Source organism: Leptodactylus fuscus, chromosome 6 (assembly GCF_031893055.1).
Source record: "Leptodactylus fuscus isolate aLepFus1 chromosome 6, aLepFus1.hap2, whole genome shotgun sequence".
Lineage (NCBI taxonomy): Eukaryota > Metazoa > Chordata > Amphibia > Anura > Leptodactylidae > Leptodactylus > Leptodactylus fuscus.
In genome coordinates this window covers 56253782-56278032 of record NC_134270.1, presented here as the reverse complement: position 1 = coordinate 56278032, position 24251 = coordinate 56253782, and the positions used below count along the sequence as shown (strand labels likewise).

The 24251-nt window shown below is 41.5% G+C and overlaps 1 protein-coding gene across 1 annotated transcript in view; it reads left to right on the top strand.

Annotated features, from left to right (window-relative positions):
* Nucleotides 1–24251, top strand: part of PEX14 (peroxisomal biogenesis factor 14) — a 122039-nt gene that overhangs the window by 8509 nt on the left and 89279 nt on the right. Inside the window, exon 2 of the mRNA XM_075280045.1 lies at nucleotides 202–249. Within this exon, the coding sequence (XP_075136146.1) occupies nucleotides 202–249 (48 nt within the window). The remainder of the gene's footprint in view (nucleotides 1–201; nucleotides 250–24251) is intronic.

The window sequence follows — 24251 nt, the reverse complement described above, 5'->3', positions numbered from 1 at the left end:
GGTTCCTGTTTTCAAGATGGCTACGGGTCCGAGATCTGCATCTATAAGACATTTATCTAATATCTGGATTTATGCCATAAATGTCAAAATTGAAAAAAAATATATATATAAAAACCACTTAATAATGTTAACATTCTTTTAATGTGCTTGTTAGTGAAGAGATTGCCTTGCACTTACGTTCTATTCTTTCTATGTTATTAGAGTGGATCCCCGCTGACTAATGAGAAGAGAGTTCCACGGGAGCAGCTGGTAAGAAACAGGAGGAGCGCTCCTCTTTTCTAAAGTTCTGGACCGTGAAATATTTGAAGCATACATTTACTCTGATGTATTTTAGTTGTATGTGGTCATCATTTACATGTTTAGTCATGACAGAGTCTTACAATTTATATATAGATATTATGTATTTAAAGGGTTGAGTCAGTTTGGAAATTTGTTAAACGACAAATCACCAATGCTTTGGTCTGTCTCTTAAATGACTATATCAGGGATTGCATCATGTGCAGTGTTAAAGAGGACCTGTCATCACCTTCAATTTAATGGCTGCTGCTCCACTGATTCCCGCACAGTTGGAATTTTCTCCCTACCCTGTTCCTGAACCATAAATGCAGTTAGTTTTGGTGCCTTATATACTATTTAGTCTCTCTACTTTCAGATGGGTGGCGTTTGGCAGGAGCAGGCAACCATTGTTCATCTCCTGGATTGGAGCTCAGAATCATACCCTCTTGTCTGCTCCTGCCTGACACTGCCCACCTGCAAATATAGAGTCTTAAAGGGGTTGTCCAGGCAAAATTGGACAACCCCTTAAACTTTTAAATCAGCCGGAGACAGAGAAAACAAAAAGCATATTATCCTGTCCTTGATGCTCTGCTGTTTTCCCGGCTTGTCCCTGTTCTTCTTCTCCGATGGCTTCTCCTGGGTCCCTTCCAGAGTTCCGCTGATTGGCCAATCAGTGTCCTAAACAGGCGTCAGGAAGAGACCAGTGATGTCCCAGGTAGTGACATCACATGCCATTCGCTGATTAGCCTCAGCAGAACGCTGGAAGAAACCCGTTCAGCAGAAGGACTGGAACGCGCCGGGAGGGCACCAGAGCATTGGGGACATGAGCGTATGATTTTTTTTTTTCTTTTTTCAATACTCCCGGCTGACTTAAAAGTTAAACTTTAAGTGGCATGTCAGGCAACAAAACTAGCTGCATTGATTGCTCAGTAATGGTGGAAGCTAGAGAAAAAAAATCACCTGGCACCAATTAACAGATTCTTAGACCTGGAGTTGGCTTAGGTGGTGCAAAGTCTTTTTTAATGCGTGTCAATGAAAATTTCGGTTGTACCATTTATTTTCTGTGGCCAGTTGATTGGTAAAAAGTCTCTATGTAAACCGGGCGTAAGGTAGTCAGGTAGCCTGGAGAGAATCTGAGACCTTTCACCAGTCAATTATAGAACACTTGTATATGTCACTCATTGACATAAACCATTGGCCAAAGTATACTGAATGTTTGCATATGCATTCTTTATGATGATATTCACCATTAAAGTACATTTATATCGATATTATCTATGTAAACAGAGGAGTTGTGAAATTGCATTAGATATCTGTAGGCAAACAGCTTTTAATAACAGGTTAATTGTAAAATGGAAACAAAAATAAATGAATAATGATGAATACTAAAAGAATAACTATAATATTGATAAATTAAATCAGATAATACTTAGTCGCAGTTATACAGATATAGCAAATGCTGAATAGTCTGCATGATGAAATGGGGAGCCCCATATAATGTAATGCTCTAATATACATCCATCTCTCTCAATGAGTTACTAGGCATGCTCGCAACTGAAGCCAACTAGCACAATAGAGTTTTATAGTACCTTGGTGGTGGGGAGACTTGGGTGAAAGGGTTTTCTGCATTGTATGTGTCTGGTTATAACATCACCATCCATTTTTGGTTACTACAGTAGGGCTGGGCGAGTGATCGAAAAATAAATGAAACTAAACCTCAACCAACATAACATCATGATTTTGTTCATGTCGGTTATTTTGGTTCCATTATTTCAATACCTGCAGTTTCATTCAGATGGAACACGTCCAAACCAAGACTAGTATTATTATACTCTGAAGTCTCTTCAGACTCCAGAGGATAATAAGTGGAGGCCCAAGGAGGAGAGCAAACATTAAAAACAGTGTTACCTATCCTGGGCAACGGCACAACTCGCTGCTGTCTTTGGAGCTTCTACCTGTAGTCAGGACAGCTGAGGCTTGTGATTGGGTCATAGGGGTTACACAGTGTTGGACCACTTGTCTATGCATCACAACACCATGTGATGCTTAGGCCCAATCACAGGCCTCAGAGGTCTCTGATGTCAGTCAGAAGCACAGAAGACAGCAGCGAGTTGTGCTGGCGCTCAGGAGAACAGAGTATCACTGTTTTTATGTCTGCTCACCTCTCCAGGGCCACTGCTAATTATGATTTAAAATGCCTGATTAATAACTATTGTGATTTAGGTCATAATCACCCAGTCCTAGTACATTTATCATATATGTAGATGTGCAGAATAGCACTGAAATGAAGCATGGTGTAACAGATCAATGACAGAAGTACATCAATAAGATATCTATATATAGACAGCAAGGAATACATACAGACAGATCAGTAAGTTATTATCCCTGTCATATCACATCAATAAGGCTTGTGGTAAAATATACCGTATTAGAATACCTTGTACTGATTATGAGATGATTTCCAGCCTGTATTGTGCTTCAGAGCAGCTCTCACTATTCTGCTGGTGAAGTCACTGTGCACCCACATTACATTACATATCTTGTACTGATCTGAGTTACATCCTAGTTTCACACTAGCATTTGGCTCTCAGTCATTAGGGACCGGAAAGATAGAGAACCTGTCCGCTTAAAAAGCAGTTAACTGTGGACACCATGAACTATAATGGTTTCCGCCGGTATTATACTGAAGCGCCAGCACTGTTCTTTATAGACAAAAAAGAAATGGATTTATCGCCACAATCAGGCAGATACATGCAGAAAAGAAATGGGGCGTCTTTGCCTTGTGAGAGTGAGGACAATTCTGCTCTTACTCATTTGAGGTCCTGCCCTAAGAAGAGCGCTCCCCCAACGCTCTCCCTAAATACCTACATAGCCTAACTCACCTCAACATGTTTCCTCTCTCAGTGAACAGAGGTGGGGGGGGGGATAATCAATGTAAATGAATGCAGAAAGATAAGTTTTATCTGTAGTTTAGGTTGCTGGTGCTATGATCATGTTTCCCATACACTGCACACAAAATAAAGGAGAATCTGCTCAGTAACTCTCTCACACACTCAGGATCTGTAGCAAGGTCATATAGGACTCTATAGAAAATACTGTCCTATACTGATGTGAATCCTATTAATATTATAAATGTGAAAGTTTGTGGGTTTGTGAGTTTGGATGTTCGGATGTTTGTTCCTCAATCACGCAAAACCCGCTCGACCGATTTGGCTGAAATTTTCCACAAACATAGTTAATACACCCGATTGCGCAATAGGCTACTTTTCGTCACAATAGCGCACATACGTTTGTGCCAGGACCCTCACAAAACCCGAACTCACACCACCATCTCTGCAATCTCACACACTTTGGACCATAGCAAGCCCCAAAATTCATATTACCCTCTACAGCCTCGCCCCTAACCACACACAATCTCATATACATATACTTTACCACTTTGCCCCTCACCTTAACGATACTCCAGGAGGCGCTCTTTAACGCTCCGGAGCAGCCATGTTTGCCGACCCCCACCGCTCTGACAATCCGCGACACCGCCCACCCATGTCAATACCCTTAGGAGGTCTAATAAATGTAAAAAAAAAGTTTTAAAAAAGTAAATAAATATATATATATATATATATATATATATATATATATATATATATATATATATAAAAAAAAAAAGGATTAATAATTCAAATCACCCCCCTTTCCCTAGAACACATATAAAAGTAGTTAAAAACTGTGAAACACATACATGTTAGGTATCCCCGCGTCCAAAATCGCCCGCTCTACAAAGCTATACAAATATTTTTCCTGTTCGGTAAACGCCGTAGCGGGAAAAATGGTCAAAAGTGCCAAACCGCCGTTTTTTCACTGTTTTGATTCTGATAAAAATTTGAATAAAAAGTGATCAAAGCAATAACATTTCCCGAAAATGGTAGAACTACAAAGTACACCCGGTCCCGCAAAAAAAAAAAAAGCCCTATACATCCCCGTACACGGACATATAAAAAAGTTACGGCTGTCGGAATATGGCGACTTTTCAAAAAAAAATTTTTTAACACAGTTTTGGATTTTTTTTACGGGGTCAAAATGTTAATAAAACCATATAAATTTGGTCTCCCCGGAATCATAACGAAACACAGAATATAGGGGACATGTCATTTTGGTTGCACAGTGAACGCCGTAAAATTAAAGCCCGTAAGAAAGTCGCAGAAATGCATTTTTTTCTTCAAATCCACCCCATTCGGAATTTTTTCCCTGCTTCCCAGTACATTATATAGAATAAATAATGGTGGCATCATAAAGAAAAATTTGTCCCGGAAAAATTAAGACCTCATATGGCTCCGGGAGCGGAGAAATATAAAAGTTATGGGGTTTAGAGGGAGGGGAGTCAAAAACGAAAATCAAAACATGCCATCGGTGGGAAAGGGTTAACTTCAAATGCCTCTGTCCCAAAGTCACTATGTACAGTTTATACCAACACCGTATAGCAGCTCAAATACAAAGTAACTTCAACACAAAAGGCTCATGTATTCTCAGAATTACAGCGAAAACAAGATACAAAGTTATATTTCATATCCCATACCTTATACACACTACGAAAACCTTACCCACGCCTGTATATACCCACTTCTACAATCACCGCAGATGAAGTCGCGGGTACCAGCTATACTCAATATAACCTGGAGAATTTGCTATCCACTCCACTTTTTCAAGTACGCAAACATTTAACAAATCTGTATCCACCCAATTCTCGAATCACCGCTGACGAAGTTGCGGGTAACAGCTAGTAAAGCCATATATGTAACCATCAGTGTAATAGACAGAGCAGATAGTGTGCAGTTAGTGATGTCATAGTGGGCATTATTCCTGTGCTGTGACATCACTGTAATAGCTGTACTGTAGAATCAGATGGGTACTCCCTGTCTGTCTATGCTAGTCTGAAGCTGTCCACCTAACAGTAGAGAGCCTGTTCAGCATATTGGATGCTGAAACGAAGGCCTCCTGCACACAACCATGGAGGATATTACTATCTGCAAAAAAAACCCCATTTAATCTGCAATCATGGATTGGCTAAAAAAGTCTATCTACACTTGTCTGTGCTGCAAATGCCAGCAAAAATAGAACAGGCTTCATAATTTGCAGTCTTTGTATATGGCGCAGACACACAGTTGCAAAAACTAAGGCTGTATATATGGGCTCATGGAAATAAATGGATCCGTACTTATATCTACAATTGAGTATCAAAATATGTTCATGTGCATGAAGCCTTACAGAAATTATTGCTTGAGGAAGGTGGGGTATAAAGAGAATATTTCAACTGTACCAGAATCCATTTAACAGGGTACGATAATTTTTTTTTATAAAACCTCTTTTTAAAACCTCAGTTTTATAAAAAAAAAAAAGAAAAATCTGAGCTAATTTAACTGTTCCCCAGGGATCAGCGCTGCCTCCAAGTCTCTATGTAAAGGGAGTCTGTCATTCAAACATTCCATTTTTCAATAACCCCATGTTGGAATACCCTTTATAAAGGCTTAATCTAGTTGTACCTTTGTTTTTCTTATGCAGGTTGCCGTTTCTGCATAAAATAGCTTTTTGCTGCTATGTCAATGGAGCTTACAGAGCACAGTAACAACATAACCTTGAGAATGTACATTTCCTCCTCCTGGTCATTATCTTGATGCCCCCGTCAATGATGAGCTTTCACGGTCTGCCTCCTCTTCGCTGCGTCATCAGTAGCATTGGAGCCAACAGCGCATGGGCGGGATCTAGCAGAATATAGCATGACGCAACGAAGAGGAGGCAGACAGTCAGAGCTCATCATTGAAGGGGGTGTGAAAATAAGACAAGAGGAGGGAATGAACACTCTCAAGGTTATGAGGCTGCTGTGCTCAGAGCATAGAGAGAAAGCCCCCTGTGCTCTGTGAGCTTAATTAGCATAATAGCAAAAAGCAATTTTATGTGGAAACGGCTACCTGCATAAGAAACGCAAAGGTACAACTAGAATAGCCTTTATAACAGCTATTCCAAAGGGGTTAGTGAAAATGTGATTCTTGAATGATAGACTCCCTTTAATACAAAGCATTGTACCTATTGAAGCTTTCCTGTTCATACAGTTACATAAGTAATTTGAATAGACTGCACAGTATTATTGCAGTCTATGGCACACGTGATCTGAAGATCGCAAGTTGAAGGTAGGGACTACAAATTAAAAGTGTAGAACCCCCCCCAAAACACAACTAAAAAAAACCAAATCCTAAACCTTTAAATTGGCACCCTTTCCCTAGATCACACAAAAATAAGTAAAAAATGAATGAAAGTAAACACCTAAACACATTAGGCATCCCACTGTGTTAAAATATAAAAACATTTATTTATCCCATACAATGAACGCTTCACCTCCCAAGAAAAAAAAAAAAAAGAATAAAAAGTGATCAAAACAGCCTACATTCCCCAAAATAGTATGAATAAAAATTACATGTTGCCCTGCAACAAAAGACAAGAGAGAGAGTGAGAAAAAAAAAAATAATAATTACGGGAGTCAAAATATGGAGATTTTTTTTTTTTTTTTTTAAATTTTGCTCCAAATTTTTAATTTTTTTCAAAGTTATTAAGACCCGAAAATCAACTATATAAATCTGGTATCAGTGTGAACCAGCCCTGGAGAATAAAGCTATTTTTTACCGCACAAATCCCTTAAAAAATGGTGGCAGTGCATCTTGTTTTCAGTGACACTCCATCCTGAATTTTTCCTCGCTTTCCAGGACATTGTACAGGAAATTAAAAGGTACCCTTTTGAAGTACAATTTGTCTAGCAAAAAACAAGCCTTCATATGAATTTGCAAACTGAAAAATTTCAAGTTTTGGAAAAATGAAAATTGTCTGCATCCTGTAAGGGATAATCGCGTATGAAACGTGAACACTGTAGTGGTTAGTTGCCAGGATGCCAGTACTATGGTGCTTGGGTGCTGAAACCACTTAATGCCATGTGCCTATAAACAGAGAGGAGGTCAGTGTTGATATAATATATTATAGAATTTTTTTGTATAACTTAGATAAACCTTATAATTCTTTAAAGGAACCCTGAATGCAGAAAATGCACCAGCTTATTTTGTCTCCTATTTGGCTACGTCTACACAGTCATTTCTGGCCCGGAGTATACACATACTGCATTGTGCCGGAAACCTGGGCTCACAATGATACAACTATCCCTTAAGGCTACAAGGCAGTGAGGATTGCTGTACCGTACTGGACACAGTAGATCACTTCTCTAATAGACCAGAGTACATCTGTATTGCAATGTATTATTCCTCTTTGTGTAAAAGTGACTGACATGGCAGTGCCAGCACACGTGACAAATCCAGGACCTTCATTGTTCCTCGGTTTTGATGGGAATCCGTTTATAGCCAGTGATTGTGTTGAGGAAGCCCCCTCCTCTGTAAATCCCTTCAGTCAGTCTGTGTGGGTAGGTTAAGCTGGACTCTTAATAGGGGGAATTATTAAACTGTTCATACCATTGTTCTGTCATAAAATAGATGTAGATTTTTGTATAGAAGTTTGTGACGTTTATCATTCTGCATCTTGCACCTTTGCTAAATGTGGGCAGTGATTAGTCAACCACTGTATATATCATAGAGGTCCGCTTCTCTCCATCTATCTGTCATATAGAGCAGAGTCATCTGACAGGTCTGCTTTTAAGAGAACCGTTCACTTGTCATATTACAAGAGGAGTGGAGCAGATTGATTTTAGATGGAAAATAGATCGAAAATTCTGTGTGACTTGTATATTATTCATTTACACACACACGTGTATATAATATGTATATGTATATTTGTTTATTCTTAGAAGTTATCACTTTCATGTAACATGTTCAGATTTATAATGAAGGTTTTAGAAATATTCCGGTTGCACAAATTGTGATTTATGTCATGAAACCCAGTAGGGCTCCATCTAGTGGGACACAATGTATCTGCTCTCACCTGACCAAGTTCTTGCACACATTGTACAGACAATTGCTAAATATACCTGTTAAATCTCTTTTTTTTTCATTTGTGTATCCATGTAGAATAGCTACATGTCACCCATTCATGACAGTCTGAAATAAATGTGGCAATTAAGCAATTGTACAAGTAGTCTTGATTAAAAAAAAATGTATGCAGCTTTTTCTTTTTTCTTATATAGCACTATCATATTCTGCAGCGCTTTACATTGTCAATCACTGTCCTATATAGTTCTCCCAATCTACAGAAAAATTTGCTAAGAGCAGGGAATGCTCTAAAATAAAGAGGTGTTATTTTTTTCTTACTGCCATTTCACTGGTGTAGTGTTGTTCTTCTACACTATTTTCTGTTTCCAGCAACGATTACATCAATGACCATCCATGTGGCCGCTGCAGCCAGTCACTGCATGTGACCTCTGAAGTTTGATGATTGACTGCATCGTCTACATAGATGGCCATTGAGGACTTTATAGGAGTGCCGAGAACAGAGACTAGTGAGGCGCACTGGTACCTCACTTCTAAGATGAGTAAGATGAGAGCATTCCCTGTCCTCAGGCTAGGTTCACATCTCCGCTGGAGTCAGAGAGAAAAGTCTTACATAGAGAACTTTTCTCTGCTTTCAGTATAAAATCAGTTGAAACCCGGTGGAACCCATTGCACCATTGTAGTCTATTGGGTCCACAGATGAGCACTGTTTTAGCAGTCTGGCTCTCTGTCATTAAAAGGATTCTACCATTAAAATCTAATTTTTTCTCATTGACACGTAGGAATAGCCTTAAGAAAGGCCATTCTTCTCCTACCTTTAGATGTTTTCTCCGCACCGTCATTCGGTATAAATCTCGATTTCCGTCTGTATGCAAATGAGTTCTCTCTCAGCACTGGGGGCGGGCCCCAGCACTCAAACAGCACTGGGGGCGTCCCCAATGCTGCGAGAGAACTCTCCAGCTTCTTCAGGAACAGCCTCTTCACGCGTCTTCTTCCGGCGAGGGTGGTCAAACTTCTAGGCCTCGGGCAGAGCCGACTGCGCATGCCTGTGGCCACAAGAAAAATGGCCGTTTACACACTAAGTGGCCATTTTCTTGTGCCCTGTGGGCATGCACATTCTGCCCGGAAAAGACATCTAAAGGTAGGAGAAGAATAGCCTTTCTTAAGGCTATTCCTACATGTCAATGAGAAAAAATTAGATTTGAATGGCAGAAACCCCTTAAGGTTCCCCAGTGGACTCGAATGATGGAGAACCCAGCACAGGTGTGAAACTAGCCTTAGCAAATGTCTTGTTATTCCTAGAAAACCCCATGAGGCTAAGGCCTCACATTGCGGATACACAGTTTTTTTTTTTCCTTTTATTTTTTTTTTCCAGATTTTGTTGCGTTTTTTCGAGCCAAAGCCAGAAGTGGATTGAGTAAAATGGAGAAGTATAAGATCTTCCTATATATTTTCCATTCCTTTTGTAGTCATTCTTAGCTTTGGCTCAAGAAAAATGCAACAAATTCTGCAACAAAAAAAGCTGTGTTTCCGCAATGTGGGGCCATAGCCTTAAGCTTCCGACTTGCCAGTGTCTCATCAAACCGCACTTAGGATAGGTAATCAATATTAGATTGGTGGGGCTTCATCGTTCAGGTCGTCCCCCCTAAAGCACAGCTATTCAGATAGACAAGGGCACTCCATTGAGCACTGCTTCCACTTAAATCCACTTTATTGCTCACATTTCAAATTTGCCCCTTATTCCTATTCCAGTGAATGGGGCTGAGCTGCAAAACCAAGTACAGCAACTATCCAATGTACGACATAATAAGCCTGCAAAGAAGGAGACACTGTGTACTTATCTTGTACTATTCCTGAGTTATATTCTGTATCATTTTCTGTATTACTCTCCAGAGTTGCACTCACTATTCTCCTAGTAGATTTTGTGTACTTACATTACAGTACTTAGGCCTCATGCACATGACCATGTGCATTGTCATTGTGTCAGTTTTATGGTTAGTGCATGTACTCATTCATTTCTGTGGCTGGGAGAGGTCCTAGTCTTGTCTGTCTTGCGGATATTTTATCATGGCATGGCAACACACATCCTATTAATATTATAAATGTGAAAGTTTGTGAGTTTGGATGTTTGTGGGTTTGTGTGTTCGGATGTTTGTTAGTCAATCACGCAAAACCCGCTTGACCGATTTGGCTGAAATTTTCCACAAACATAGTTAATACACCCCATTGCGCAATAGGCTACTTTTCGTCACAATAGCGCACATACGTTTTTCCCAGGACCCCCACAAAACCCAAACTCACATCACCATCTCTGCAATCTCACACACTTTGGATCATAGCAAGCCCCAAAATTCATATTGCCCTCTACAGCCTCGCCCCTAACCCCACACAATCTCATATACATATACTTTACCACTTTGCCCCTCACCTTAACGATACTCCAGGAGGTTCTCTTTAACGCTCCGGAGCAGCCATGTTTGCCGACCCCCACCGCTCTGACAATCCGCGACACCGCCCACCCATGTCAATACCCCTAGGAGGTCTAATAAATGCAAAAAAAAAAGTTTAAAAAAAAGTAAAAAAAAATATTAAAAACAAACAAAAAAAAGGATTAAAAATTCAAATCACCCCCCTTTCCCTAGAACACATATAAAAGTAGTTAAAAACTATGAAACACATACATGTTCGGTATCCCCGCGTCCAAAATCGCCCGCTCTACAAAGCTATACAAATATTTTTCCTGTTCGGTAAACGCCGTAGCGGGAAAAATGGTCAAAAGTGCCAAACCGCCGTTTTTTCACTGTTTTGATTCTGATAAAAATTTGAATAAAAAGTGATCAAAGCAATAACATTTCCCGAAAATGGTAGAACTACAAAGTACACCCAGTCCCGCAAAAAAAGACGCCATATACATCCTCGTACACGCACGTATAAAAAAGTTACGGCTGTCGGAATATGGCGACTTTTCAAAAAAAAATTTTTTAACAGTTTTGGATTTGTTTTTAAGGGGTCAAAATGTAACTAAAACCATATAAATTTGGTATCCCCGGAATCGTAACGAAACACAGAATACAGGGGACAGGTCATTTTGGTTGCACAGTGAACGCCGTAAAACCAAAGCCCGTAACAAAGTCGCAGAAATGCATTTTTTCTTGAAATCCACCCCATTTTGAATTTTTTCCCTGCTTCCCAGTACATTATATAGAATAATTAATGGTGGCATCATGAAGAAAAATTTGTCCCGCAAAAATTAAGACCTCATATGGCTCTGGAAGCGGAGAAATAAAAAAGTTATGGGGTGTAGAAGGAGGGGAGTCAAAAACGAAAATCAAAAAATGCCATCGGCGGGAAAGGGTTAACTTCAAATACCTCTGTCCCAAAGTCACTATGTAAAGTTTCTCACAACACCGTATAGCAGCTCAAATACAAATTAACTTCAACACAAAAGTCTCACGTATTCTCTGAATTACACCAAAAACAAGATACAAACTTACATTTCATATCCCATACCTTATACACAGTACGAAAACCTTACCCGCGCCTGTATCTACCCACTGCTACAATCACCGCAGACGAAGTCGCGGGTACCAGCTAGTGGTCATATACGTGTCACCATGCACTGTATAGGCCCTAAGTTACATCTTGTATTGTGCTGCAGGGCTGTACAGTTCTGTTAGTTTATGTTGCAAACAGTCAATAAATAATGTTTTTGGACACATCTCTTACAGCTTTGCTTAAAGGGAACCTGTCACATGAAAAATGCAGTCTAATCTACAGGTAACGTGTTATAGAGCAGAATGGGCTGAGCCAGCTGATATATAGTCCTATCGGGAAGCCTATAAGTCATTGATAGGACCGCCAGCAGAGCTTTCATCATTCTATACATCGCTCTGCTCCTCCTGCTCTATAACATGCTGCCTACAGATTGTACTGCATTTTTCAGGTGACGGATCCCATAGGTAACACTTATGATGTGTTCCTGCATCAGATGACATTGTCTGGGATAAAGATGGCTCTTCCCAGAATGCAGAACACCCCAGCAAGTTCAGTATAGACATTGGACAAGCAGGAGATTTTGGCAGATTTCCCTGTTGCTGATTGTCTACTGTATGTCGTGTTACACAGCTGTAACATCTGTGTTCCTGACATATGATTACTGCAGCCAGTGGGTCACATGTCCTTGCATGCCAGGGGTATAATGTAGACTTTAAATGTAAAGGTTATTCTATTTCCTCAGGGACTAAGTAAGACCCCTTAACCTGTATATGTATGAACTTTTCAAATGTAGTATTTGCAGCACATAGGAAAGCTGTACCCCTCTATGTGCATGATATCAAGGGTTAATAGATGTCTAACTCTGGGTGCTCCCAATTTCTGTATGTTTGGGCAAGGCGTTTCCACAACCTCCGAGCATCTCTCCCTTTTATTCTTGTGCCAGCGCCAGTTCGTGTTTACATTACCTCAGGAGATCCCACTCCACCCCTCCCTGTTACATACACCACCCTGTTGGAGCGAGGGGGGGGGGGGGGGCGCTGGCACTTGGCATCTGAATGTTGACTGTTTACCTGAGTTAACAGGGCGCAGCACAGGCAAAATATCCAAGGTTTTGCTACGGGCACATTCAGTACTATTGTGAACCTGGCATGTTCAGTTTTCTATCAGTAAAGCAAAGTATATAGTGCATAGGGATTGCTGCATCTACACAAGCTCTCCATGACAACACTGGACTTGACCAGATAACAAGCAGACATGTTATCAGAATCTTTCAGCAGTGCAGCCCCAGGCTTTTGGCCCTTTAGCTTCAACCAATCAAATCTTATCCTATACAAAAGAGGGTATACATTTTGGACGGCTGTAAACAGAGTGAAAATGTTCCTTTAAATCGTGTCTTAGTTCTATCTCAGGTTCCACATAAACTGACCCCAGACAATAGCGGCTCTCAATCAGCAGGGTTCTGCGCATTGGACGTCTTAGAGACACTTTAGGTGAGATAAAAAGGAAAAAATGGAATTATGCTTAAATTGCTTTTAGAGTCCAGATTTCCATGTCATGAGAGCGTGCCTAATGCACCGAGCTAAGTAGTTCAGCAAGCGTGTGTTTATATAGCATCAATCACGTATAGGAGGATGATCCGGATATGCGCTGCTTGACAGGACCCCAGGGCTTTCTGTGCACAGCCGGATTATATGGGCGTTCCTACATTATAGGGCTTTTTTTTTCAGCAACACACTTTCTCCTAAATGGAATCAAAAATTATATATTTTTTTATATACATGTATAGGGTATATATTAGGGCTGGGCGATTATGACTTAAAATAAAAATCACGATTAGTTGAACATATTACCTCGATTACCGTTATTGAACGACTATTTTAGGAGAGTCATGCTCCCTATTTATATGCCGCTGAATTGTGGTTTTGGCTAGTCGCATTTCAACCATCCTGATTGGATAGTGTGCAGCTAGTAACATATCCCTTAGCCAATGACAGACAGGATTGCAGGCATGCAATAATCAAATAATTGCTATTAGCAAGTTCTCATCCATATAATTGAGCAGATAGTTCCTGTTATTTTGCAGTTAGTTGCCCAGCCCTATTCTATATATACTGGTATGAATGTGCGTGTGTGTATATGTATATATATATATATATAATCTATATATCATGTGTGTCACTTTTCACTGCCCGACTAGTATTCTGTTCCTGAACCAGGACATGCAGGATGCACAGCTCATCTGACAGTATGATGGTATTTGTACTTTTGTAACAGTTTTAGAGACACAAGTCAGGAACCGCGGATCTAGAGGAGTATTTCACAGATATTAGATGTCTGTATGTAATGTGCATATGTTGTCATTAGTAGAATTCTCCATATGGCCAGGCATCCTGTGCTATATACTGTGCATGTCACAGGTTCTGGATGCTGGAGCATTGGCAGGGCACTTTTATTTAACGTATTTTGTAAGTCACGCTGTGTCCTTGATGTAAGTGATACAGCGCGTTTCTTCTCATTTCCAAATATTTGTGTTTGATATAAAGTCACACGAGGCGCTGGGAATGTTTGCCCGAATGTTGATCGCTGCTCGCAGCTTCTTTATCATATGCAAAATAATTCATATACTTGACTCTCTAAATAATGACTTTACACAGGAGAATCTACTTTATTTTCCTCACCAAATAAAGTCTATGAGCGCATCAGCTTGGACAGGAACTAGTACCCTGGGGCAGGCAATTGCTGGTGGCCTAGAAGAAAGCAAGCTATGCATTGCCCAAATTCTGTGTCTTTCTGTTATACTATGTGTTCCAGGTCTTCACCTTTTTCAGAATCACTGTTAGCGCTAGTACACCCCAAAACTGGCGAAATGACAAAGGTCCACAAGAAGGGTTGAATGCACTGTAACAAACCGCAAATAATCAAAATCGGTTTGATGAACATAAAAAGATTTCCATTCATTGGCAGTCACCAGAGATCTGAAACATAACATATGTTAGGCCCGGTTCACATCTGCGTTCGGGCCATTATGTTCCCCAATTTGCATGAAATATGTGGAGAGAAAAGTCCTGCAAACTGCGCTTGTCTCTCCATATTTTTCATGCGGAAACCACACAGACCCCATTAAACTCTACGGGCTGCAGCTTTCTTTAGGTAACCGCTTTTTTATGTGGATAGGTTTCTGTTCGGAGAGTCCTCAAGCGGACTCCCCAAACGCAAGATGTGAACTGGGCCTTAGGAAGTTTCAGAAGTATTCTATACATAATAATATACTAAATAATAATAAATATAAGAATAATAATAAATAATATTTATACAATAAATATGCTTTAATTTAAGGCCCCGTTCACACGGCGGAATTGGATTCTGCCCTGATTTTGCCTACCATTGTTCTCAATGGGGGACAGATATCGCAACAGAATGCTCCATTAACGGCTGGAGACTCTCCGCTGGTAATGCCCATTCGTCTGGCAGAAAGCCGCAATGTAATCCCGATGCTGCATTAGCATTCAGCTGCATGGTGTGAACATACCCTAACATTTATTTTATATTACCAGAGAAAGTAAGGCCAGAACGCATCCCCATACTGCAGGAATCATGGTGAGCAGCAGGCAGCTATTACTGGCATCTGTGATCCGGGCATGCACCATTGGTTTGGCTGCCCTGCATTAGACCTGGCACGCTGTACTAGGCTCCCCTCTCCTGACCAGGTCTCCTCGATCACTTATCACAGATTACAACAGAGAGCGAGCATGTTCCCTGCTGCAGAACTACACATCAGCGGTGTATACAGGGCTAGACTAGCACCTCCTAGCCCATGTCAGCTGTGCTTGAGACATCTTTGGTTCTGGATGTAGCGGTGATGCTGTGACCAGAAGCTGCAAGAGACGGTTACTGCTAATAACCAAATAGAACTCAGACAACTCCTTTAAGTAGGTCCAACAAAGTACAGTGCTGTGTAGGGGCCATTATAGGAGCAGAAACATACCTATGTGGCCAATAAGTCAACACTGAGACAATCCTCTTTTTATGGATATGCAGATCAGTAAGGCAAGTGCATTGGGGACAGGCCCAATTTGTCAGATTTGTTTAGACAGAGGCCAATGCCCCATCTCTGCTTTGGACCCTCTGCCCCTGTAGGTGACATTTTCAGCCTCTGCTTGCATCATTGCTATTTGTAGACAAATCTAATTAATCAGGCCCCACCCTCCACATACGTACAGGTTGATTTGCATAGCCATGAAAAGATCATTAAATCTATACCGCATCTTCATCACATTACTTCTGCCACTGTTAATGCCCCCCCCCCCCCAGACTTTAGAAGACTATGGGCTGTGTGCTATATATTTGCAAAAAAAAAAAAGTTGTGACTGTATAAAAACTACAAGAAAGGGTTTTCAGCTGCCATTTATATATATTTTTTTGCCCTTTTCTCCATTCACATACATAATGCTAGGTTCACACTAGGGTTGAGGTCTCTGATGTTTGTGTCCGCCAGGGGACCTGAGCGACAGAGAACACACAGACACTGGCGGAGCCCATTGACTTTAATAGGATCTGCTGGTTGACTGACCATTTTAAAACTGAAAGCGGCGGAGAAAAAAAAGGACTTTTCTCTCTTATTGTGTTCAGTGGAGTCGCCAGCACAGACTATAGCGCAGATGTGAGCCCAGCCTAAATGTTTTCAGAATTTGGATAGCAGACAGCAGTTTGGATCAGGGCTGTGTAGTCCGAGTCAGGACCAGTTTTGGCTTCAAAATAAAATGATTCATTACTTTTATATTTTAGAACAATTAATATTGTATACTTGCATAGTAAATTAATCACTCGTTTTGTTTTTTGTACTGAATTTAGAGGCGCTTTACTTCTTCAGACTGACCCTAGCTGTGAGCCATTTATGAAGGAGTCTGAACAGGAGCCAAAGTCGGACTATGAAAAAATAGAGTTGGAGTTGATGGTTTTAGGTTACCAACTCCACAGTCCTGGTTTACATATAAACCCCGCAGACAGTCTTGTGCAACCAAAAAAAGTAAGGCGTTACCGTCAGGTAGCAAATCTATCACACTAGTGGTGTTTCCCTTCATTCATGACTTCTAGCAGGTATGAGACCTTAAATAGCATTTGCACCCTAGACGCCCCTCTTATAAAGCTGCTTGTGTTCCTACGGCTTATCTGATAAGGATAGGAGCGCCTGGTTTATATCCTGGCGACAGGAATTTGATGTCCCCACAAGAGTCTGGTGGGTGTATACAGGTGGAGCGGTCACTCACTGTTTATAGGCCGCTTCTGAGAAGGAATTACAACTGGCCTGGCTCATAACAGGGAACAATCGCTTCAATCATCTGCAAATAACATAAGCTTTGGCTTTAGCATACATGACATTAAGTTGGGATTATTCTCAAAATTCACCTTGCTGCATTTGCTTCACGTGGTCACTAGATGGCAGCAGAGGTTTATTGTACCATGCTCGTTTTTCTACCATTGGGGTGATCATTCCTCTTCCAAAATCTACCACCTACTCCGCAGACCTCACACAGCAAGACACAAGGCAGGTTAGCAGCGGCCTGCAGACTTTTAACGCTGCAAAAACTCCCCTGTGGTGACGGTTAGCTGGTTAAACTGTGGGAAGACTGCCAGGGCGAAATGACAGCGCTTTAATGGAGCCATATTTCACGGTTCAGAGTGACACTGACACCGTCTCCTCTCGTGATCCTATTTATGGAGTAGAATTGAGAGATCTGTGAGGTGTTTGCAGGAACAGAGAGGCCTGTTCTTTAAGTTGATTTGTAGCCCCTGGGCCCCTTGTTTCGGGATGAGTCAGGAAGTGTTTGAACATATGTAAGTTAGCTGAATGCATGTAATGGGTCAGGAAGGTGTTTCCAATAAATTGTATACAAACAGCGAACCTGACACTAATGAAACATCTCTTACGCTTGCAAATATACTGTAACTAGACATTGTGCTAATGCACAGCATGACTTCCAATGTACGGATTACCTACCAGCGGTTCAGATATGGCTTTTATTAACACAGTTTATCAATGCAGTAGGAACTAGTGATCAGGCTCAGAGGCCTTAATGACACTACAGTAACAAACGGCGTTCATATGGATATTTTAAAAGCAATGACAGTGACTGAGTGTATTCACGTCTGGTGTTTTTGATGGACAAAAAAACCAGTTCGTCAAAAAAGACTGATGTTCTATATTTCGCCGTTATGTTGGCCACACATTCCCCATTGAAGTCAGTGGGTTTCTTTGTAGCGGCTATTGTGCGTTGAAAATGGTTCAGTGGATTGGGACTTAGCCTTGTCACTAGTTACTAGGCTATTTCCAATGCTCCCATTGAAGTGAATGGAGCGGAGGAGTGCACCTGCGTCCCATTATACCCTGTTCTCAGGATCAGACCACCACCAAGCAGCAAATAATCCCTGTTCTAAGGATAGCAAATGACTAATTTTTAAGTTATCCCTTTCATTTTGGAAAAGAAATGCCCAACACACCAGGGAAACAAAGGATTGGCATGTTGATTGATGGTTCTGGTCACATGGGATAGACGTGTGGCTGATTTTTGGTCTGAGAAACTATGCTGTTTTTTTTAATTTTTTTACAGTGCTCCCCCCAGAACACAGGTCTCTCGCTGCTCCAGCCTATTAGAGATGAGCGAGTAGTATTCGATCTAATAGTTGAATATTGAGGTCTACTCAAATTGAATTTTCGAATATTTCACTACTCGCTCATCTCTACTGTATACTTTTTTTTCTAATGCCTATGTTGTCCTAGTTCCTGTCCCACCTCCCCTGCATAGTTATTGGTGTAAAAAAAGCACCAGGGAAGGTGGGTGGGGGAATCCAATTTTTACTACGTTTACCGCGTGGTATTCGACCAAGTAAAAGTATTTCGAATACCGTAGTATTCAATCAAATACTACTCGCTCCTCTTTACAGCCTATACATTGCAAAGTTGGAAAGCCACTTGTAAAGCCCCATTATGCTCAGTATGTTCCCAACCTACGTCTATTTTTTTTTTTCATGCCATATGCAAATACAAGTATAGGAAATCCAGTAATATGAACGGAATCAGAATTGCAGTCTGAAAAGAGAAGAGCTGGCAATCCATAGGGATTTACTATAGAGAATTCCTGTGACCTGTGCTGCTGATGCTCTCACACTGCTGTATCCTCCATGATCAGCATCAGCTGCCGGCGCCCCCTGTGGTAGATGACTCATTAATCAGTCATTTATAGAAAATTGTGTGAAAGCTGCAAAACCCACAAACCATATTGTGCTCCATAGATATAATTAATAGGAGATGGTGCTGTTAACTTTCGCCATAGGACTGTTACATAGTGTGAATTAAATCCAGTGGGGATCATTCTGGAGATGTAGCGTGACACTTGTAAGTCCACCATTGGAGATGTGTATATTAGGAGGTAAAATTAACCTGTTACACTCCTAACCTTTTTTAGGTTTTGCACCTTTTTTGTGTGTACGCGTTGGATTATATGATCCGCCATTAGTTAGTAGACTGCAAGATGCCAACTCCTTATGGAAGTTATGTAGTCCTGGTCTTAGTACTTGTATTTGTGCCCATGTCAGTGTCTCTCGAGGATATTGCCGGTGTTGGAAAGCTTGGAGGGACTGTGTTGGCTGTGATTTAAGATCAGTGTGCCTTGGTAGATGTACCATGTCTATAGTGTAAGTTTGTGCCAGCTAGCTGTGTGTGCCAGCGCAGACTGGCAGACTAGGTGTCTGGGATTGAGAAAGACGGCGAGATGAAGGGAAACCCGGCAGTACTCTGTAATGGATTCCATCCAAGGGATGGTCAGGGCCGTATATCCTTCTTTTATTTGATTCTGCTTCTCTATCGATCACTGGGAGGACAAGCTGATTTTGGCAGCAGATCTGAGGGGAATGTGTTCCTACCAAACTGTTTATTATGGAGATGTCAATAATTTGTTTTACCACAGCTTTTCTGTTCGCCTCGCGAAGGTCTTTCCCGAAAGAGTGTCTGCCATGGAAGAAGGCTTGCACGTAAGAAGACTAGATCACGCCTCTACTACCAAAATATCAACACCCTACATTGAGGATCAAAAGAGAGCGGGGGAGGTTTATTCATAGATTAAAGTGGCTTTAGATGCACAAACATTTCTATGGTCATCTCTGCTTGGTTTTCTGGTCCCAACCACTTTCTGACCATAGTTCAGTATTTTACACCATATATTCACCTTGTTACATTACTGCACCAACCTTAGTGCAAAGGTATAGAAGTTTTATTAGATTTTTGTCCCCTATCAGCTATTTAGAAGGTAGATTACTGAGTGCAAGTCTCCTCACCAACTCACTTCTTAGAGATGTCCTCCTCTAAAGGGATTCATTGATCCTGACCACGACTTCTGTAGTGAAATTTTTTAACCAGCCGCTGGATAATTTTGCAAGGATGACTTATGCACTCAATTATGTACTTGTAATTAAAGTTCAGAAAATGGAGTGCGTGTGTTTTGTTTATATGGAGAAATTTAGTTTTACTCTTCAAAAGTGCTGGGTGTGTACAATTCTGTCTTATAAAATTCGACGTATTGTAGGACATGTCCAAATTCTGCAAGTTTCTTCAAGGTAATTGGATGCTGATCCTGCCATCATTACACACTTTGTACTTAGGCACTAAAATAAGAGTAAACAGACCTAGCACCGCATAGCATAGTAAGCCAATTCTAGGTGATGGCACAGGCATGCAGAAGGTAAAGTGCTTTACATCACTGCTAGCAATATCTCAAGTGAGTTTAGGTTGGATGACTGTGGACTCCATCACTCTCATAGCCAGGGTGTGATGTGTGTTTGGGGTCATTGACCTTTTTAAAAACAAATGATGGTTCCACTAAGTGCAGACCAGATGAGATGGTGCGTCGTTGCAGAATGCTGGTTACATGTGCTTTAAATTTTGTAGAAGTCGTGTCACCAACAAAGAAGCCCCCTACCCATCACCTCAACACATCTCATGCTCTATGCTTCTGAGGGTGAAGCAGACAAGTAGAAAGGATCCACTCAACTTTTCTGCATAACACAAAAACATGATAGCCGGACCAAAAAGTCTCATATTTTGATTTATCAGACCAAAGTAGAGATTTCCACTGGTTTGGTCCATTTCTTGTGTTTCTTGACCCAAGCAACTCTCTTCTTTTTCTTTGTATTCTCCAGTAGTGTCCTCTCTGCAGCAAATCCACCATAAATGACAGATTCTTGCATGTCTCCTCTGAAAAGTTGATGTTGAGATGTGTCTGGAACTTTTATTGAGCATTTATTGTGGGCTCTAACCTGTTAATCTACGGTTTCTGAGGCTGGTAACTCTAATGAACTTCTCCTCTGTAGCATAGGAAACTCTTTGTCTTCCTTTCCTCGAGTGCTCCTCATGAAAGCCAGTTTAGTCATGGTATTGGATGGTTTTCATAACTATTCCTGAAATTTTCCAGATTGACTGAACTTCATGTCTTAAAGTAATGAAATGTAGGATAAAACAGTTGTTAAATAGGGCTAAATACTGTGTGGAACTGGTGGTCTCAAACACTTTATAAAAGCAAGAAATTCCCCAAATTAACACTTGAAAAGACATGCATATTAACTGAAAACCATTCCAGGTGACTACCTCATGAAGAAGATCGAGACAATGCCAAGAGTGTGCAAAGCTGTCGGCAGAGCAATAGGGGACTACTGCGAAGAATCTAAAATATAAAACATGTCCCGGTTTAACACTTTTTTTTTTGTTTACTATTCAATCTTATATCTTATTCCATATCTTAAGACATTGAAAATATTTCTGTCACTTGGCAATCATGACCTAAATCATTATTTGGGCATTTGTCTGAATCGAAACTGATATTATGAGGAGACCCCCGGGAGGTGAGCTAACATAAAATCAGTGTTACCCTCCTCTCCTTGGCTTAGGTTCCTCTGGTCCTCTTCCAGTCTCCAAAACGACATCTGGGACACTGAGGTGTGTGACTGGGCCTAAGCGGTCCCTGTCGTCATTCAATAGACTGGAAGAGGATGAAGACCAGCATTGAATCCCATGGAATGTGAGTAACATTATTTTTTATGTCTGCTCACCTCCCAGGGCTCTACTCCAAGGATACTCTAGGGTCCCTTAAGACCCCAGAATATAATGGCATTTCCGGTCTGACATTCAGACATTTTTGGTGTGAACGAAACTGCAAGTAAAGGTTTGCAAATACTGTAATATGACATTGGTTTCTGTTACTTTTGATTAGCCCAGGCCTACTATACTCACACCTTCCCAAACATATATGTGATAAAAATCCAAAAAAAGGTACCTAAGTTGCTGATCATGTTCTGTGCCCAACTGCAAAAATCTGCAAAAGTAAAGTTGTTAGTGCTGAGGTGTCCAGTGGACATGGACGTGTCTTGGCGTTCTCCCCAGCCCTGGCACTTTGTTCTTGAGTTACTGCTCTAACAGTCTCCTATGTCATAACATACTATCTGCGGCTGTCACTCAATACCAAAAGGAAAGGTTTGAGGCAGCAAGTCAAAAAACTTTCCTAACCACCAGAAACTTGCCATCTTGGTGCACAAGAGAGTAAAAACTTCATTCTCTGTTAGGTGAGGAGGATAGTAGGAAAGATACTTACAGTCCTATGAAAAAGTTTGGGCACCCCTATTACCGTATTTTACGGACTATAAGGCGCACTGGACTATAAGCCGCATTGCCCATGAGCGCCTTATAGTCCGTCTCGGTTCATATATAAGGCGCACCGGACTATAAGCCGCAGTCCGGTGCGCATTATATCTTATTGAAAGCGGCGGCAGGCAGACTTTGCCAGCGGCCGCTTAACCCCCCGCGTGCCAGCCGCTTCTATTGGAAGCGCTCGGCAGGCGAGGAGGGGCTCTATCAGCAAAATCATGCTGATAGAGCCCAACCGTAAACGTTAGGTACGCCGGCGTTACAGCAGGGCTGCCGGACACTTCCTATTCATTTCTATGGGAGCCGGCATGCAAGCGCTCCCTATAGAAATGAATGGAAAAAAGCAGTCCATTCATTTCTATGGGGAGCGCTCGCATGCCTGCTCCCATAGAAATGAATAGGAAGTGTCCGGCAGCCCTGCTGTGACACCGCCGTCCTGAAAGAGAACGTGAAACTTACCCAACGGTGCAGGGCGGGCGGGCATTCAGGCCTCCTCTGCCTCCGATGTTCCGTCCTCCTCCGGCGCTCGCAAGCTGATAATGGCCAGGGCACATGCGCAGTAGAAGCATTATGCGCATGCGCCCCGGCCATTATCAGCGAGCGCCGGAGGAGAAGGACGGAACATCGGAGGCAGAGGAGGCCTGAATGCCCGCCCGCCCGCCCTGCACCGTTGGGTAAGTTTCACGTTCTCTTTCAGGACGGCGGTGTCACAGCAGGGCTGCCGGACACTTCCTATTCATTTCTATGGGAGCAGGCATGCGAGCGCTCCCCATAGAAATGAATGGACTGCTTTTTTCCATTCATTTCTATAGGGAGCGCTCGCATGCCGGCTCCCGTAGAAATGAATAGGAAGTGTCCGGCAGCCCTGCTGTAACGCCGGCGTGTACGGCTGTGATACACGCCGGCGTTCGGTAGTGTGAATGCACCCTTACGGTGCCTTTTATGTATGTATGGAAGCGGCACGCAGTCTTTGCCGCCGCTTCCATCCATATATAAGCCGCACCGGACTATAAGCCGCACTTACGATTTCTGAGGAAATCGTAGGTTTTTATGTGCGGCTTATAGTCCGGAAAATACGGTAATCTTAATCATTTTTTGTTCTAAATATTTTGGTGTTTGCAACAGCCATTTCAGTTTGATATATCTAATAACTGATGGACACAGTAATATTTCAGGATTGAAATGAGGTTTATTGTACTAACAGAAAATGTGCAATATGCATTAAACCAAAATTTGACCAGTGCAAAAGTATGGGCACCCTTATCATTTTATTGATTTGAATTCCCCTAACTACTTTTTACTGACTTACTGAAGCACAAAATTGGTTTTGTAACCTCAGTGAGCTTTGAACTTCATAGCCAGATGTATCCAATCATAAGAAAAGGTATTTAAGGTGGCCAATTGCAAGTTGATCTCCTATTTGAATCTCCTCTGAAGAGTGGCATCATGGGCTACTCAAAACAACTCTCAAATGATCTGAAAACAAAGATTGTTCAACATAGTTGTTCAGGGGAAGGATACAAAAAGTTGTCTCAGAGATTTAACCTGTCAGTTTCCACTGTGAGGAACATAGTAAGGAAATGGAAGACCACAGGGACAGTTCTTGTTAAGCCCAGAAGTGGCAGGCCAAGAAAAATATCAGAAAGGCAGAGAAGAAGAATGGTGAGAACAGTTAAGGACAATCCACAGACCACCTCCAAAGAGCTGCAGCATCATCTTGCTGCAGATGGTGTCACTGTGCATCGGTCAACTATACAGCGCACTTTGCACAAATAGAAGCTGTATGGGAGAGTGATGAGAAAGAAGCCGTTTCTGCA